At 41.7% G+C, this 17,902-nt stretch overlaps 1 protein-coding gene across 2 annotated transcripts in view; it reads left to right on the forward strand.

Annotated features, from left to right (window-relative positions):
• SQOR (sulfide quinone oxidoreductase) overlaps positions 1–15,853 on the forward strand; it is a 39,683-nt gene extending 23,830 nt beyond the window's left edge. For both annotated transcript variants that reach the window (XM_012766722.3, XM_012766723.3), the window contains exons 5-10: positions 410–604; positions 2,861–3,070; positions 8,895–9,078; positions 13,659–13,726; positions 14,027–14,205; positions 15,538–15,853. In XM_012766722.3, coding sequence (XP_012622176.1) covers positions 410–604; positions 2,861–3,070; positions 8,895–9,078; positions 13,659–13,726; positions 14,027–14,205; positions 15,538–15,595 — 894 coding nt within the window. In that variant the 3' untranslated portion in view covers positions 15,596–15,853. The remainder of the gene's footprint in view (positions 1–409; positions 605–2,860; positions 3,071–8,894; positions 9,079–13,658; positions 13,727–14,026; positions 14,206–15,537) is intronic.
• Positions 15,854–17,902: the final 2,049 nt, after the last annotated feature.

Genomic DNA, 17,902 nt, shown 5'->3' on the forward strand with positions numbered 1-17,902 from the left:
TTCTTCTTCTCCTCAGTAAGGCAACTGGTTTTCCTAAAAGGAAGGGTGGTTGGCTTCTTGCTCTCACTTTGATGGTGGGAAGAGTTTTATGTATTTATGCATGTATGTATGTATGTATTTTTTAATTTAGGGGGTACAGTGTTTTCTGTTGTATTTAAATCATAGTCTCAAGGCCAGGCAGGTGGAGGAGTTCCCCGGGGCTGAGCCCATTCTGCAGTTTGACAGGCGACTGCAGGTGCCACAGCTCTGGTCTTACCACCCTCACCCACCTGCCTGCTCCGTGTGTGTGTGAGTATTGAGGGCAATAATAGCACTGAAATACTGGAAAGGCTGTAGAAATGGCAAAGAACAAGGACTCTAAAGACACTGTGCTTTTATTTATAAAGAATTTCTGTGTGCTTTGTTGCAGATTAAAGGCCTACCTGAAGGTTTTGCACATCCCAAAATAGGGTCGAATTATTCGGTGAAGACTGTAGAGAAGACGTGGAAAGCTCTGCAGGACTTCAAAGAGGGCAATGCTGTCTTTACCTTCCCAAATACTCCGGTGAAGTGTGCTGGAGCCCCCCAGAAGATCATGTATTTAGCGGAAGCCTATTTCAGGAAGGTATGCTTCCTTTCCAGGGTCAGAGATGAGAGGGGCAGATGGTGCTAATTCATTGATTGCCAGAATTCTGTTTTTATTCCTATCATAATACCTTTTTTATTTCTAAAGTTTTATTACATCTGCAACAAAATTATATAATTGGAAGGAAGAGGTCACTCGTGATCTAATTGCTATAATAAAGCTGCTGTCATTACTTTGATGTTTTCCAGGTTTTTCTATATACTTTTAAAAAATATGGTTAAAATCATACTGTACATACAAATTTAGATGTATTACTACATACTAATAGTCTTTGTAACATACTTTTAAATATGTGAATAAAAGTCTACTGGGGAGGTATGTTAGAGATTATTTAAATTTCCATACAGTTAGACTAAAAAAATTCATTTTTATACATAATGTGATCCTCAACTTCCACTCAGGTTCAAGGCCATGAATATTTTCTGGCTCTTGATACACATTTTTGCCAATAGGCAAAATGCCAATTTTAAAAGCAAAAGCCATGCATGGTAGCTCACACCTGTAATCCTAGGTTTTTGGGAGGCCAAAGTGCTTGAGGCCAGGAGTTTGAGACAAGCCTGAGCAACAACATAGTGAGACCTGTCTCTACAAAAAAAAAAAAATAATAATAATAATAAAAGAATTAGCTGGGTGTGGTGGCTCACATCTGTAGTCCCAGTTACATGGGAGGCTGAGGTGGGAGGATTGCTTGAGCCTGGGAGTTTGAGGTTGCTGTGAGCTATGATGATGTCACTGCACTCTAGCCTAGGAAACAGAGTGAGACCCTGTCTTAAAAAAATAAAAATAAAAAGAGGTAGTTTATTTGGACATCCTCTGAAACAAAACAAAACAAAAACCCCCAAAATGTTCACATAGAACTTCAGACCTTTGTAGAAAGATATTTGGGCAGGGGAGGCTTTCTCAGTATTCTCCAAGTACTCTCTGTGTAGGAACAGTGTCTGCAGCTAAGTGTACCTGGCTCGAGGTTGTGGGGGAAGCTGTTCTTGCCCTCCTGCCCTTGTCTAGGATGTGACATTTGGTTTACCAAAGAGGGGTTTGATTTGAGACAGTGGCAGGATTCAAAGCAGCCTGTGGTCCCTTGTGGGGACAGACGGGGAGACCGACTGGGAAGACGGGACTGAAGAGTTGTTGAACGCTTGCTTGGAACCCGGCACTGGGCAAGGCCTCCACCTGAGTTCTGTGAACTGCACCTCCCCTGGGGGTGGGGTTAAGGGACAGTTCCAGCAATCACTTCTGGTCCTAACAAACTTCTTCTGGGTCGCAAGGGGTTGGCACAACCTTTTGAAGTTCTTGCCCACCTAACTTCTTCAAATGGTGAGATCTAGGTGAGCAAGTCCTAAGAGGAGCTGAACAAAGGAAAGAGCAAGAGACCAGTTCTTTCTTCCTTCCTGGAAATTCCCTTTGCATAACTTGTTTCTCCCAAGTGTTGGATGGCCCAAGAAGTTTCTCTGTCAGGTGCAATGACAGCTTCTCTGAAACATGAACTTGAAAGTAGGAACTTTGTTTTATTCACTGCTGCTCCCTCAGCACCTAGAATAGTACCTGGCCAACCCTAGGACTTGGTTAAATATTTACTGAGTGAATGAATACATGAGTAAACAACTTGGCTCTATCCTATATTTACATGGACTTGATTGTCCCTTTACCCTTCAGCTGAACGGTGCCTACCTTGACCTCCAGCTGTGTTCATTTGGTTTCTGTGTCCTGGGCAGAAAGTAAGGAAGAGGCAGTGAACTGGTCCACCTGTCATCCCCACCGGGTATAGTGATGGGAAAAGCTGGCGAGATCTCTTCTGAGGATTTTAATTCTTGTCTAGGTTAAAAACAAAAAAGGCCGGGCGAGGTGGCTCACGCCTGTAATCCTAGCTCTCTGGGAGGCCGAGGCGGGCGGATTGCTCAAGGTCAGGAGTTCAAAACCAGCCTGAGCAAGAGCGAGACCCCGTCTCTACTATAAATAGAAAGAAATTAATTGGCCAACTGATATATATATAAAATTAGCCGGGCATGGTGGCACATGCCTGTAGTCCCAGCTACTCGGGAGGCTGAGGCAGGAGGATTGCTTGAGCCCAGGAGTTTGAGGTTGCTGTGAGCTAGGCTGACGCCACGGCACTCACTCTAGCCTGGACAACAAAGTGAGACTCTGTCTCAAAAAAAAAAAAAAAACACACAAAAAACAAAAAAACAAAAAAAAAGTAATGTTTAGTGTTGGTTGTTTTTCTTCTTTCCTGTTTGTTAGGTGGGGAAGCGATCCAAGGCCAATATCATTTTCAACACTTCCCTTGGAGGAATTTTTGGGGTTAAGAAGTACGCGGATGCCCTACAGGAGATCATTAAGGAGAGGAACATCACCGTTAACTACAAGCAAAACCTCATCGAAGTCCGCGCTGACAAACAAGAGGCTGTTTTTGAGAACCTGGATAAACCTGGAGAGACCCACGTGATTTCAGTGAGTGGCAAGGTCAAGCTGTTGGCATTGTCTGCTAGACCGCACCATGGATGTGGTAACACCATGGTTCCTGTCAACCTTAATCGCGTGCTGGGGAAACGGGTTAAAATGAGCATCCTGGAGAAGTGATGGGCAGAAAGGTGGACAAAAATGGGCAAGGAAAAGAAAGCCGTAAGAGGCATTGTCAGTGGGAGGTGAGAAGGGCTTATGTACTGGTGCCAAGTGAATTTTTGTCCCATTGTTTTGACTCCACTTTTCCTGGCACCAAGTCATTTGAAGGAGCCGAAACTATTCCACAAGTTCAGTTCCTGCCTAGAGCTAAGGGAGGGCTTTCTCAAGTGCAGGATCTGGCGACTGTCTCAGTTTGTGGCATGTGAGAAACAGGCCTGCTCGTGCGCAGGAAGCAAACCTGAGGGTAGTTAAGAATGACCCGGATGTCTTTCACCTGTGCAAGAGGCTGTCTCTAAACATCTTTCCCCTGTGCATCAAAGGAAGCACTTAATCCTTCTGGAAGGATTTGGCTAAGCTGCTATCCTTGGAAAGACCTAGCTGTTGTTGTGGGGTGTGTCCTTTATGTGTCTTAGTTTCTCCTTTTGTGCCTTGGGAATCGTACTTTCGTGGAGGCATGGTGAGGATTAAGAACACGATGGAAGTATGTCTGAAAGGGATGCGGAGAAGCAGGCATGGAAGAATATTTGACTACATCAGGGGTCCTCAAACTTTTTAAACAGAGGGCCAGTTCCCTGTCCCTCAGACCATTGGAAGGCCAGGCTATAGTTATAAAAAAAACTATGTGTAATCCTAGCTCTTGGGAGGCCGAGGCGGGCGGATTGCTCAAGGTCAGGAGTTCAAAACCAGCCTGAGCAAGAGCGAGACCCCGTCTCTACTATAAATAGAAAGAAATTAATTGGCCAACTGATATATATATAAAAAATAGCCGGGCATGGTGGCGCATGCCTGTAGTCCCAGCTACTTGGGAGGCTGAGGCAGAAGGATCACTCAAGCCCAGGAGTTTGAGGTTGCTGTGAGCTAGGCTGACGCCACGGCACTCACTCTAGCCTGGACAACAAAGTGAGACTCTGTCTCCAAAAAAAAAAAAAACTATGAACAAATTCCTATGCACACTGCATATATCTTATTTTGAAGTAAAAAAACAAATGGGCAAAAACACCCATATGTGGCCACGGGCCGTAGTTTGAGGATGCCTGGCCGCTACATCAACTTGGCAAGAGCAGTTAGCAATGAGAAAGCATTCACAGCTACATTTTATTAATTTGGCATTTTTTCAAAAAATGAAGGCTTCCATAAAAAGGAATTTTGACGTGAACTAAAGATTAGTCTTCTAAACATCAAAACTTCAAATGTTAAACCTCTTAGCTCAACTCTTTCTAAAAAGTATTACACCTACCTATCCTTTTAAAAATGGAATATAGTGAATATCCTTTAAAATGTTACTGATGACTCAGGGTCATATTTTTTTAAGAACTTTTATTTGGAAATTATCTCAAACTTGGAGAAGTTGCAAAAATAAAAATAGCACAAAGAAAATTGAATATAGCCTTTACCTAGGTTCACTTATAGGGGTTTACCCCATTTACTTCAGCTTTATCATTTGATCTTTCTGTGTCTCTGTCTCTATGTCTCTCTTTCTAATTTTACCAAAGGTAAGTTACGTACATTATACATCAGGTCCCTTTACCCCTAAATATTAATACTTTAGTGTAAATTTCCTAAGATAGGGGTATTCTTTTACATAACCCTAGAACAGTTACCAACCTAGTAAATTTAGGACAGATACAGTATTTTAATCTTCTATTTGTATTCCAATTGTGTTGATTGGCCCAACAACATTTTATCCTTTAGTACATGACTGTAGACTGTAGCACAGGACTCAGTCTACAGTCACCAATCGCATTTAATTGTAATATCACTTTAGTCTCCTTTAATCTGGGACATTTCCACAGCCTGTCTTTGTCTTCTATGACACTTACATTTTGGAATAGTAGAGCCCTCCTCCTGCCACCTTATTTTTTTTTCCTAGTAGAGTATTTCTTATTTTGGACTTATCTGTGTTTTCTTGTGATTAGTTTGAGGCTCTGCTTTTTAGACTGGAACATTGCCTGAGCAATGTAGTGTCCTTCTAAGGCATCACATTTGCAAGCGCACAATGTTCATCCGCCCTTAATCGATGATGTTAATTTTTTTTTTTTTTTTTTTTTTTTGAGACAGAGTCTCACTTTGTTGTCCAGGCTAGAGTGAGTGCCGTGGCGTCAGCCTAGCTCACAGCAACCTCAAACTCCTGGGCTCAAGCGATCCTCCTGCCTCAGCCTCCCGAGTAGCTGGGACTACAGGCATGCGCCACCATGCCTGGCTAATTTTTTATATATATATATCAGTTGGCCAATTAATTTCTTTCTATTTATAGTAGAGACCGGGTCTCGCTCTTGCTCAGGCTGGTTTTGAACTCCTGACCTTGAGCAATCCGCCCTCCTCGGCCTCCCAAGAGCTAGGATTACAGGCGTGAGCCACAGCGCCCGGCCGATGATGTTAATTTTGATAGCCAGTCAAGATATGGTCCCATTTTTCCACCAAATAATTACTATTATTTTTCTCCCTTGCTACTAATAAGTTTGTGGGGAGACACTTTAAGACCACGCAAACAGTCAACTCATTAAAGTCTCCCCTAGAGTTAGAATCTGTTGATGATTCTTGCCTAATCTAATCTTTACTATGGTGGTTGCAAAATGATGATTTCCCAACTCTAGCATTCCTTCCACATTTACCAGTAGGCTCTTGGCATTCTGTTAGCAAGAGCCTTTTTTTTTTCTTTTAATTAATTATTGGCATGAGTGCATGAGTTCCTATTTTTTCCCCAATGGCTTATCATTCATTACTGTTCAATTTTTGGTGCTCAAATTGTCCTGGATTTGGTCAGTAGGTGACCCTCCCAGCTGGCTTCTGTGCCCCTGTGACATGCCCATGATGTGCTCGAGCATTTCCTTCCTTTCTGGTGTCACAGGATGTCCCAGGCTCATCTAGTATCTACCTGCTCCAGCTCAGGTTCATCATTTTGAATAGCTCCTATATATTTATATGCTCAGAGCTTACTGGGTTGTATAGGGCTGGTTGCCACTTTACAAAAGGGTCTCTAATTACTTTGTTCTTTGTTTTATGTGTGTCCTTTTTGTAGTTGTTCAGTTTTCCTTTCTCCTGGCCGTCAGGCAGAGGCAAGTGACTTTGGAAGGTCCCTCCAGTTTCAGCTCTCTTAAATTGCTGCTCCTTATTTTTTATTGGTTGGAAAATGAGAGAGCCAAACTTGCTAACTTTTGTGTAAAGCAAAAGCGAATGGGCTGTGAATGAGGGCCCAATGCATGCTCTTATGAGCAAAGTGTGAGAATGTGTGAATTTAACTTTGTTATTTGGGTTTTATTTACTTGGTTTCTCAGCTGTGCTCTGGGTAGTTGAGGTTTTAGGTAGGATGTGGATAAATGAACGGTTATTTTTCTTCTGAAGGGTGTGTAAAGAAAGACGATATGTGTCCCCTTTAAATTATAGGGTTTCAAGTCAGATACTCTTTCAATTCCACTCTTAAAATCTGAATTTCAAAAAATCTACCAGAAGGATTTGAAGCAGTGGCTCTCAAGCTTGGCTGCACATTGGAATCACCTGGGGAGCTTTTAAAATGTGCTCCTGTTGGGTCTCACCCTCAGGGGTTTTGGTTAGTCTGGGGTGTAAACCAAGGATAGAGAGTTTCACAAATTCCCTAATGACTCTAATGTTTAACTAGGGTTGGGAACAACTGCTATGAAGAATTAAATGTACCCCAAAGTCTATCATCTTGGATCCTTCATAGAGAGCTTATATAGTGAACTGATCCAAGTCTCCTACGTTTTTAAAAATCTAAACTTGTTTAATACCATAGAGTCCTAGAGCTAGAAGAAACTGGAGATTATCTAGTCTACTGCAATATTTATGGACAAGCTAATCAAGGACCCTAGAGGTGAAGTGACTTGTCTAAGTAATAGTGTTCTATGTTTCAAAGTAAATTAGAAGTTGTTCCTTCAAGCCAGAGCTTCTAAGAATGTGATGCACAAGTTTCATGTGTCAGAATTACTATTAATAGCAGATTTTGTTAAGGTACAGATGTCTGTGCTTCACCCAGAGCTACTAGATCTTGGGGTGGTGGGCCCAGGAACCTGCATTTTCTACACGTCTCCCAAATGCTACTTATAAACACCAAAGTTTGGAAAATCACTACTCTTCATGAATTATTTATGTTAATGAAGGATAACCAAGTTATTTATCATATGTCATTTATAGAAATAAATAATAAAGAACAAGCTACAACTAAGTGCCAGTGTTAATTTTTAATAAATCCATAAAGCAGACCCTAGCATTAATATTTCTTTTGTATAAGATGTTAGCTCAATTAAAATGCTATGCCTTTATAATGATTATGTGAAAATATTTAATGTTCCCTCTGGAAAAGATGTGTGGAATTCATGTGTACTTGTGAAATTCAATTGTGTACATTAACTCTATCAGATAGAGATGACTCTTATAAGGTTTTGACCTCAGTTCAAGAAAAAGGTCCCTGTTGACTGCAAAAATACTTTGGTGGATAATGGTTGTTGACCATTTCCTTCATCATCCTGCAGGCATGCGTTCGGTCTCAGCATTCTCTAAGAGTCCTGGCCTCAGAGACCCATGTCCCCATTGGGCCTCCCAAGATTATCCCATAGAGGAGCACCAACCATTTGCAGTGCTCCTTCCTTAAGGTTAATTAAGCTCATAACTGACTGAGAGTTACAATAAATACAAGTCATTTCCTAATTCCCATTGCCATCAGTGATTGCTGAGCCCAGGTGAGGGCATGGACCTCCTTATGGAAACAAGGGGCTATTGACTATCACCAAGTTGAAATGGTCTTGAAATGCTAAAGTTTTTACCGTAGTGAAATGTTATATGAACATTAGAATCAATGTGTCCTCCGGTGGACCCACTAGCAAATTGAAGTTGTGAGATGGATTTTCATTAAAACCAAAAAGAATAAAAAGAATGAACGACAAAAAGTAGAACAATATTATATAAACAAACAAAAAAGTAAATGAACCCTCATAAGTGATTAGGATGGGTCAGTGCACTATTACCCAGGTAACTTCGATATGGTGTTTTTGGAAAAGAAAATAGAAAAAAAAATCCACCTCACCTCTTTTCTGCTCAGTAAATCCAGTACTGAATCAGACTCCTCTCTCCTTTTCCAAAGTACTAGCTAGCATACTTATCACTCCGCCTTTCCCCCTTAAATTGGTGTTTTGACAGTTTCTTTTATGTGTTTTGAGAGTTGACCCATGTTTGGGGATGAATGCTCACTTACTGGTTCCTAACAGCCTTTACAAGTTTCAGGGACACTGAGCATCTCCTTATAGAATATAAGTGAAGTACCAGACTTTACAAGTTGACAGTGTAGGGTCAGGGAGACAGCAACCGAAATACACCACCCCCTTATTTTAGTATTTAATAGACACATCAGGAGATTCTTTCAGAATATTAGTGAGCCTTACCCCACTATCTCCGATTTCACTAGGCCTACCACCACAGGGATCACATGGCCCCTGTATGGCAAGATCACTGAAAGAATGGTTATTTAGTTTACCACCATCCTCCATAAGAACATTAAGATCTTGGAGTGGGGGTGGATTGATGTATAATGCTCAAGGAGCCATGGTACAGTGTGTGGAGTAAAGAAGAGGGAAGGGGAGAGCTTGCGGGCTGTAGAAATATTGAAAAAATATGCAACCATGGATGTTTTCCTTTTGTGTAGTATGAAATGCTTCATGTCACACCACCAATGAGTTCACCAGATGTCCTCAAGACCAGTCCCGTGGCGGATGCTGGTGGCTGGGTGGATGTGGATAAAGAAACCCTGCAGCACAAGAGGTACCCTAATGTGTTTGGGATTGGGGACTGCACCAACCTTCCTACCTCAAAGACCGCTGCTGCGGCAGGTAAGACAACCAGCTCTGTTTCTCTCGTTCTCTCAAAATGATGAGGCGGCATCGTAACAAAAACAAAAGTTTGGCATCAACAGCATTCTATTACGAATGAAGAAACTTTTGTGGCCTGAAAATGACTTTGACCACGCTGAGACCACAGCAAGTTGTCAGTGGACCTAGTGTTGTATAAAGAAGAAAGTATTCGGCCGGGCGCGGTGGCTCACGCCTATAATCCTAGCTCTCTGGGAGGCCGAGGCCGGCGGATTGCTTGAGGTCAGGAGTTCAAAACCAGCCTGAGCAAGAGCGAGACCCCGTCTCTACTATAAATAGAAAGAAATTAATTGGCCAACTGATATATATATATAAAAAATTAGCCGGGCATGGTGGCGCATGCCTGTAGTCCCAGCTACTCAGGAGGCTGAAGCAGAAGGATCACTCGTGCCCAGGAGTTTGAGGTTGCTGTGAGCTAGGCTGATGCCACGGCACTCACTCTAGCCTGGACAACAAAGCGAGACTCTGTCTCAAAAAAAAAAAAAAAAAAAAAAAAAAAAGAAGAAAGTATTCCATACTTTTTGAGGGCTTTTCCCCAGAGTAGCATGATCTGATCTGCCTTTTCTAGGTCGGACGGGTCATTTTCAGAAGAGGCATCAGAGAGAGGGCATCACTTTTACAGCTCTCCGGAATTCTGTTACTTCTCATACTGCCGTACTGGCATCCCTGGTATTCCTTACCCCTGATGCCAGACAGCTTGGCTGTTTTTCTTCCGTCTGAAACGCCATAAAGCTGGGGAAGCATTTGTTTTCCCAGAAAACACATGCAAGTCAGTGAAAGCTTGCAGACCAGAAAATTGTTCTGTGAAGACAAATACAGCGGAGCGTGCCCTGATTGGTAACACGATTAAGGCCTCAGCCTGGAAAACTAAATTCTTCACCTGGATGTTCTGCACCAGCAGTGATGGGGAGAATTGCCTTTTAGATTCTGTCTTCCACAGACAGGAACTATCTTCTCTGGATGATATAAAACACAGGCCTCCCTTCTGCTGGGTATGGTATGTTCTGTGTGAATTAGACACCTGTGGAACATGATGTGTTACCTTTGCTGACTATTTCAACCTTAGGAAAGACTTTCTAGGAAAACTACTGAATGTCTTTTTTTATTAGTAGTAATTTCCTTCTAACTTTTTATTTCAAAAATCTCAAACCTATGAAAAATTTGAAAGTACAATAGATACTCATATACCCTTTAGGTATTAACCAATTATTAATATTTTCTGCAATTTGCTTCTTCACTCCAAGTATATTTTTTGCTGAGTCATTTGGAGGTGAGTTTAGACATCATGATATTTAACCTTAAATACGTCAACCTGCGTCTCCTAAGAGAAAAGACATTTACCTCCATATCTATAAGACTGTTATCATGCCCGAGAAATTTAATGTCGTATGTTAAAATCATCTTGTATACAGTCCAGTTCTAGATTTTTCCAAAGCTAGAATTTCTCTAGTTTTCCTAAAACTGTCCTTTGTAGCTCTTCCCTCCCCTTAATTCTACTTGCCTCTTAAGGTCCCCACACTGCTTAAGTTGTCATCTCTCTTTGGTCTCCTTTAATCTAGATTTCTGATGTTTGTTCACTTTCATGACACTGGCCTGTTTGAAGAGTCTAGGCCAGTTACTTTTATAGAATATCCCACAGTTTAGAAGTTTCCAGTTGCTTTCTTATGGTTAGATTCAGGTTGTACGTTCCTCCCTCCGCGGCACCTTAGGAACCTGCCATATTGTTTGTTTGCTTTGTTTTGGTGAAGCTAGAGTTCATCACTGGTTTAAGGGATATCCACTGATTTTTTTTTTTCCTATTGTAAAAGCACCTTTTCTATTTGTAATTTTATTACATCCACTTAACGTAAGCCTGAATTTATTGGGCGAGGCCCAGATTACCCAGCTTTTAGCCTACTTCAAACAGACGTTTAATTCGGTGTTTCAAATAGATAATATTAAATATGATTAAATAAAAGTGTGAAAAGTCTCGCCCCCAGTCCTGCCTTCCATCTGCTTGGCTTCTGTATTCACCCAACCCCGGAGTGGGGGCGTCCAGTGGTTTTCACTTCTGTTTTTTTACAGTCTGTGTTCTGTTGTACAGTTGCTCCAGAACTTATTCAACAAGTCCACCCTTAATTTATATTTGGGTTGCTTCCAACCTGTTTTTATTTCAAACATAGTAGTGAATGCTTTTCTTTGTGTGTTATTTCACACGTGTGAAAGTCCTTTTGCTCTTCTTATCGGTGTCTAAATAACAATAGTTGTAGCTTTCCCCAGTAGATGCATTCCCCAGAAATGCAATAGATCTGTATTTCTTCTTCCATTCCCCTCCCCAAAGCCTCTGAGTGTCCCGAGGCAATGGGATACTTGTTCCACACGTCCGTGCTTGGGGTTTCTTGCTATTCAGCCTGTCCATGCCACTGTACTATGGTGGTGAGTGAGAACCTGTCCTGCCCTATTCCTGAGGCTCATGCCTCTTCCTTTGCTTCTCTCTGCCTGAGAACTCTCCTTTAATTACTCACAGCACAGCCAAGATTATTAAATGTGGCATTTAGTAAAAGCTAAATGAAGGCTTGGGAGTGACAGAAGGGGACTGTAATAAAGGAAAAAAACAGAGCTCTTGTATGTCTGCACACATGCACACTTTAACCTGGGCATTGACCGTGACTGCTTCCTGGGTCCACTGGCTGGACCTCCGTGCTGGACCCACCAGACACCTTCTCTCCTTTTCCACCAGGCTTGATGCTGTGCTGCAGGGGCGGCCTCGGGTGTTCTCAGCACATTCCAAACTCTGTTATGGTCTTCAAAGAAGAACAACGTTTTCCAAAAGGGAAACATGATCTTTAGAGATGTTGCTTTGCCCACAATAAAGATAGCCGTGTAATATTTTTAAGCAGAGTCGTTTACCCCTCAGTCTTTTGAACCCTCTTATTCTAGAAAAAACCTCATTGCTTTTTAATGTGGGTGCCAGCAAACTACAGCTTGTGGGCCAAATGCAACCACTGCCTGGTTTTATACAGCTGGCTAAGAATGGTTTCTACAGGTGAACATTTACAAGGGATTTTGATGATAAGGAATATTAACTCTTTTCTCATTCTAAGAAAAAGAATTCCATCCTCTTATTAGCAGAGCTATATTACAAAAAGTTGTTATTCCATTTTGGATTTTATCAAGAATATTTTCTGTGGAAATTTGTTTTTCTCTTGTTATATAATATCTTTGATTTTGCCTTTTGGTTTGCAAGGCCTAAATTTTTTCTTTACAGAAATATTTGTTAACTCCTGATTTGATAGATTACAAAATAACCACTGTAATGAACATTTTATAATTTAAAGGTAACCCATCTTGTCTCAAAAGTAAGTCCTGTGTTCTACCTCTAGAGATACAAACTGCTTGTATCTTTAAAAGGGCAATCTTAATTATTCAAAATTGAATATAAACTGGGACTAGAAGTTATTAAAGAATTATTGCTGGTATTTTGAGGTGTAAAATGCATTGTGTTTGTATTAAAATTCTCCGTCCATCAGAGATACACACAGAAAGATTTAGGGGTGAATTGGTATGATGTCTGTTCTAGAAATACTCCCTGTGTGATGGAATGGATGAAACAAGAACAATGGAGTTTAAACATTTTCGTAATAAAAAAAGACAGTCTCCCTACTCTTGCCATCAAAAACCAAAACTACAGTTGTCTCTCAGTATTCATGGGAGGTTGGTTCCAAGACCCCCTGGCAGATGCCAAAATTTGTGGATGTTCAAATCCCTGATAAAATGGCATAGTATTTATATATAACCTGTGCACATCCTCCATATACTTTAAATCATCTCTAGATTACTTATAATACATAATACAATGTAAATATTATGTAAAGAGTTATACTATATTGTTTAGGGAATAATGATAAGAAAAAAAGTTTGTACATGTTCAGTACAGATGCAATTATTTTTTTGAGTATTTTTGATCTATGGTTGGTTGACTAAATCCATGGATGCAGAGCCCATGGATACTGAGGGCTAACTGTGTGTGTGTGTGTATGTGTGTGTATATGTGTGTGTATGTGTGTGTGTGTGTGTGTGTGTTGGGAGGGGAGGAGAGAGAAAGAGGGAGACATATATATATTGATCTGGTCTAGCCTTAGCCAAGGCAGTCCAGTAGAGAGGAAAGCCCAGTGTTTTGCCTAATTGGCTATGCCTGGGGCTACCAATCCAGGCTGTCTGTGAACAGGGACACAGGGATGTCCTGATGGCCAAGGGACATTGGGTATGTAGACCAAGCTGACCCCAGGAGGAGGGGCAGTGGGGGTGGGGTTGGACCATCTCTACAGCCCTGCTGGAGACAGCTGGCTCTTTAGTTTTAAACCCATGGAGACATCTATGTGGGCCTTTGATGAATCAAAGACCCCCATCTGGTAGTCAGAACTTTAAGTGGAAGAAGGTTGTGCTCTATTCATAGTTTAGAGGGATGGGAAATGGAATCTTTTTAACTTATTTATATTCAAGTTGTTTGCAAATTTGTTTTCATGGAGACTATTTTTCTGACTTTTCCATTTCTCTTATAGCTGCCCAGTCAGGGATACTTGATAGAACAATTTCTCTGATTATGAAGAATCAAACACCAAAGAAGAAGGTTTGTATACCTTGTAAGAATCACTGTCTCAATTATCATCTTCCATTCTGCATGAAAGCAGTATTTTCCCACAATTTTGCTACTTTCTTAGTTAGCTTCTCTAATATGGGCTCCACAGTTTTTGCCTTTAATACTATTTTTTGTTATATAATTTATATTTCATAGTATAAAAATTAGACTATTCAAAAAAAGAAAAAAAATTACAGCCACTCAGAGAAAATAATAATTTCTATAGTGTCTATATAATACCATGAAAAAAAAGAAGTCTACTTTCCTACTCAGGCTCATTTCTATTTTTAGTATGATGGCTACACGTCGTGTCCACTGGTGACCGGCTACAACCGTGTGATTCTTGCGGAGTTTGACTACAACGCTCAGCCGCTGGAAACCTTCCCCTTTGATCAGAGCAAAGAGCGACTTTCCATGTACCTCATGAAAGCTGACCTGATGCCTTTCCTGTACTGGAACATGATGCTGAGGTAAGCGCACCGCTTGGTTCCTGGTGAGGAGAGAGACCTGCGGCACGTCTACTGCCCCATGTGGGGGACTCAGCCTCTGCTCTTCATTACTGGCAGTGACTGAGTCTTCTGCCTTCTGCTGCTGCTGCTGGATAAATAATACCACTCGTCAGTCACTTTCACATGTCAAATATTTTCTCATCTGCTACTTTACTTTTGTTTTTATTATGTCATAGGAAAAATAAAACAGTGATTAAGAGCATAGACCAGGCGTCCTCAAGCTATGGCCCTCGGGCCACATGCAGGTGTTTTTGCCCGTTTTTTTTTTTTTTAATATTTTTTTATTTTGTCATATTATGGGGGTACAGATTTTAAGGTTTCAATAAATGCCGTTTCCCCTCCTCCCCCAACAAGTCTGAGTTTCTGTGCAGTGTGCATAGGAATTTGTTCGTAGTTTTTTTTTTTTTAACTATAGTCCGGCCTTCCAACGGTCTGAGGGACAGTGAACTGGCCCCCTGTTTAAAAAGTTTGAGGACCCCTGGCATAGACTTTTGCGTTTAGACCTGTGTTCAGTCATGCTTTTGCCATTTACTGGCTGTGTGTCTTTAGGGAAAGTTGTTAAACTCTCTGTGTCTAAGTTTCTTAGCTGCAAAATGAAAATAACATTTCTGATCTCACAAAATGGAGATTAATAAGATAATGCATATAGAGACAGGTATATAGTAGGCATTCAATAAGTAAACAGAATAATAAAAATTAATAATTCCTCTTCCGTGTTCCAAAAAGTGATTATCTCATTTGATCTTTCCAAACCCATGTGAGATAGATAAGTCAGGCTATCTACACCAGTGGTTCTCAACCAAGGGTGATTTTGCCCTGCAGGGGATGTTTGGTAGTATCCGGAGACCTTTTTTGGTTGTCATAACTGGAGAGGTGCTACTGGCATCTGGGGAGCTGAGGCCAGGGATACTGCTAAAATCCTAAGATGCACAGGTCAACCCCCACCACAAAGAATTATATGGTCCAAGATGTCAGTAGGGCTGAGGTTGAGAAATCCTGACCTATACTTAATTTATGAGCAAAGAAAGCAGGAGGAATAGCAGCAGTTTGCATGTAGTAGAGGCTGCATACAGGGTTGCTAAATTGCATCAGCATGTCCAGGCTCACACACAAGTCAAAACTAGGACTCGATGCAGTTTTTTCCCTTGTCAGTCATGGGGTCTTTCTACCTCACTAGACAAATCTTGCTTTATGTGCAGATAAGCATGCTCTGTGTCCCCCTTCAACATCCTGCTGCCTGAAGTCACCCCATCTCTTTTGTTGCAAATGTCTTTTCCGTGTTATTTTTTCCAGGGGTTACTGGGGAGGACCAGCCTTTCTGCGGAAGTTGTTTCACCTGGGTATGAGTTAAGCGTGGCTCAGCCCTTGCTCACCTTGGACGCCTTCTGGATCAAAATTACAGTCGCTGAATGACCAAGAGCAGCACAAAGGACTTGGAGCCTAACTCCGTGAGGAGTTTCTTGCTGGATAATGGTGACCAAATGCCTCTGTTTTCAGTACCTTTGAACAGCCACCGTGTGGGCTGCCCAGGATGGGTTGATTCTTTGGAAATAGTCAAAAATGAAAGAATAGACTTCTATTTTCTCAATAAAAGTTTGTCATTGATTGAGTTCCCTGAGTGAATTTTATCTTGACTAGTAGGAATGAAAAGTTAAGCGCTTGGGAGAAAAATAAGGTGGTGGTGGAAATAGAGTACTTGTCATCTACTGCGGCTATTCAGCTGATAGCTGGCATAATTTCATAGGGCCTGCCTGTTTGGATTCACAGAAAAGAGTCATTCCAAAGACAGTATTGTTTCAAACACAGTGCATGGTAGCCCTTCTGTGCTGCTTAGAACTCCTGCTGTTGAGCACAGTGGCCCGAGACCCCAGCTGCTACCCTCCTGGCTGCACCTGTTTGTGCTGGGGCCAGGCTTTCTCCCAGCCAGCGACTGAACGTGGCACTAGTATGGTACTAGCACTGTATTAGGAGGACCTAGAATAGTATGTATGGTACATAGTAAGTACTCAGTAAATGTTTGTTGAGTAACTGAATGAATCAGCTAAAGTTTGGTCATTGCCCACTCCTAAGGGAGTGGGGCTTGCTACTGAAAGAAGGAGGCTGGTAGAAAGATGTTCTGAGCAGCCCCAAACCATTATTGTTGAACCATAGGCAAGACTTTGCCAGGCAGAGGAGTGGGAGGTTCCCAGGTATGGGCCATAGTGTGCATAAAGGAGTAGAGGTGAGAGGATTCGGAAGCTATAGGTAATTAGGTTTGGATAGACCACAGGACCACATGGAGACAGGGTGGGAAGTGGTCGTCCGAAGGCCCTTGGCTGGATCTTTCCTGTAGTTCCTTCAACTTCACCTGCCACCTTCTGCACCCTGCCCTCTGCCCCAGGAGGTGGACCGGCACTGTCTATATCGATGGTCTCTCCTGCTGTCTGGTTTCTTATTGAATTTGGCCAATGGATGGTGCTGGCAGGAGACAGGAGAGAGGGAGAGGGAGAGTAAGGTTGGCCTGTCAATCCTCCAGCTCCCTCTCTGCAGGGCTATCTTGGCCTCGTGCTGAGGTAAGAACAGAAATTAAGGTTTAAGTTCATAAACTTTCATAGCAATTTGATAGAGATCTTTATCTGTTGGATCTAATACAGGTTGAACACCCCTAATCTGAAAATCCCAAATCCTAAATGCTCCAAAATTCACAACTTTTTGAGGGCCAACATGACACCACAAGTGGAAAATTCCACTTCTGACCTCATGTGATGGAGTTGCAGTCAAAACATTGTTTCACGCACAAAATTATTAAAAATATTGTATGAAATTACCTTCAGGCTATACATATCAGGTATATATAATACAAATGAGTTTCATATTTAGACTTAGGTCCCATCCACAAGATACCTCACTATGTACAGGAGATGCAAATATTCCAAAACCTGAAAAAAAAATCTGAGATCCCAAACACTTTTGGTCCCAAGCATTTTAGATAAAGGATAGTTAATTTGTAATTAAAAAAAAAATTAGGCTTGTAACCTCTGTGTTTTTTCTCATCTCCTTTTATTCTAATATTTTTTAATGGTATGAATAATTTACTAAAGTGCTAGTCTGAGGAGAGTTAGGTTTAAAAAATCCAAACACAGCGAGAACAAAAGCCCCAAATCTGGTCCTTCAGCACATTTCATTAGGGAAGGCTGGCTCGCATGACTCTTCTAGGCTGTGGCAAGTCGCCCGCCCTCAGCCAAGTGGGGCTGGCAGCGGGAAGAAGAGCTCCCCTCCATGAAGCCTGCATGAGCAACTGCACTGTGCTTGTGGTTTCCCCTGAACCTCGGCCCCTCATTTGTAATAAACTCAAACTCAAATAAATCTTGAATTATCCAAATTTGACTCTGTCAATCGGTTTCCCGTTGGGACCCCAACTGCCACGAGGTCACCTGAGAGTGATGTAGAACCACTGAGGAAGTTTATGGAGAAATGACAGGAGACTGTGGCAGTGAGGGTGAGGTATGGGTTGGGGAGAAGACTCCAGACGGAGTGACCGATGGATGCCAGGGCCAGCTAATGTCAAGATGCGGAGGGCTTGAACTTAACGAGGTGGCACTAAGGGAAGGACAAAATTCATTGATATTTAGGATATTGTATCAGTCAGGAAAACAGACACCACTGTCTAAATAGCTTA

Source organism: Microcebus murinus, chromosome 6 (assembly GCF_040939455.1).
Source record: "Microcebus murinus isolate Inina chromosome 6, M.murinus_Inina_mat1.0, whole genome shotgun sequence".
NCBI classification, from domain to species: domain Eukaryota; kingdom Metazoa; phylum Chordata; class Mammalia; order Primates; family Cheirogaleidae; genus Microcebus; species Microcebus murinus.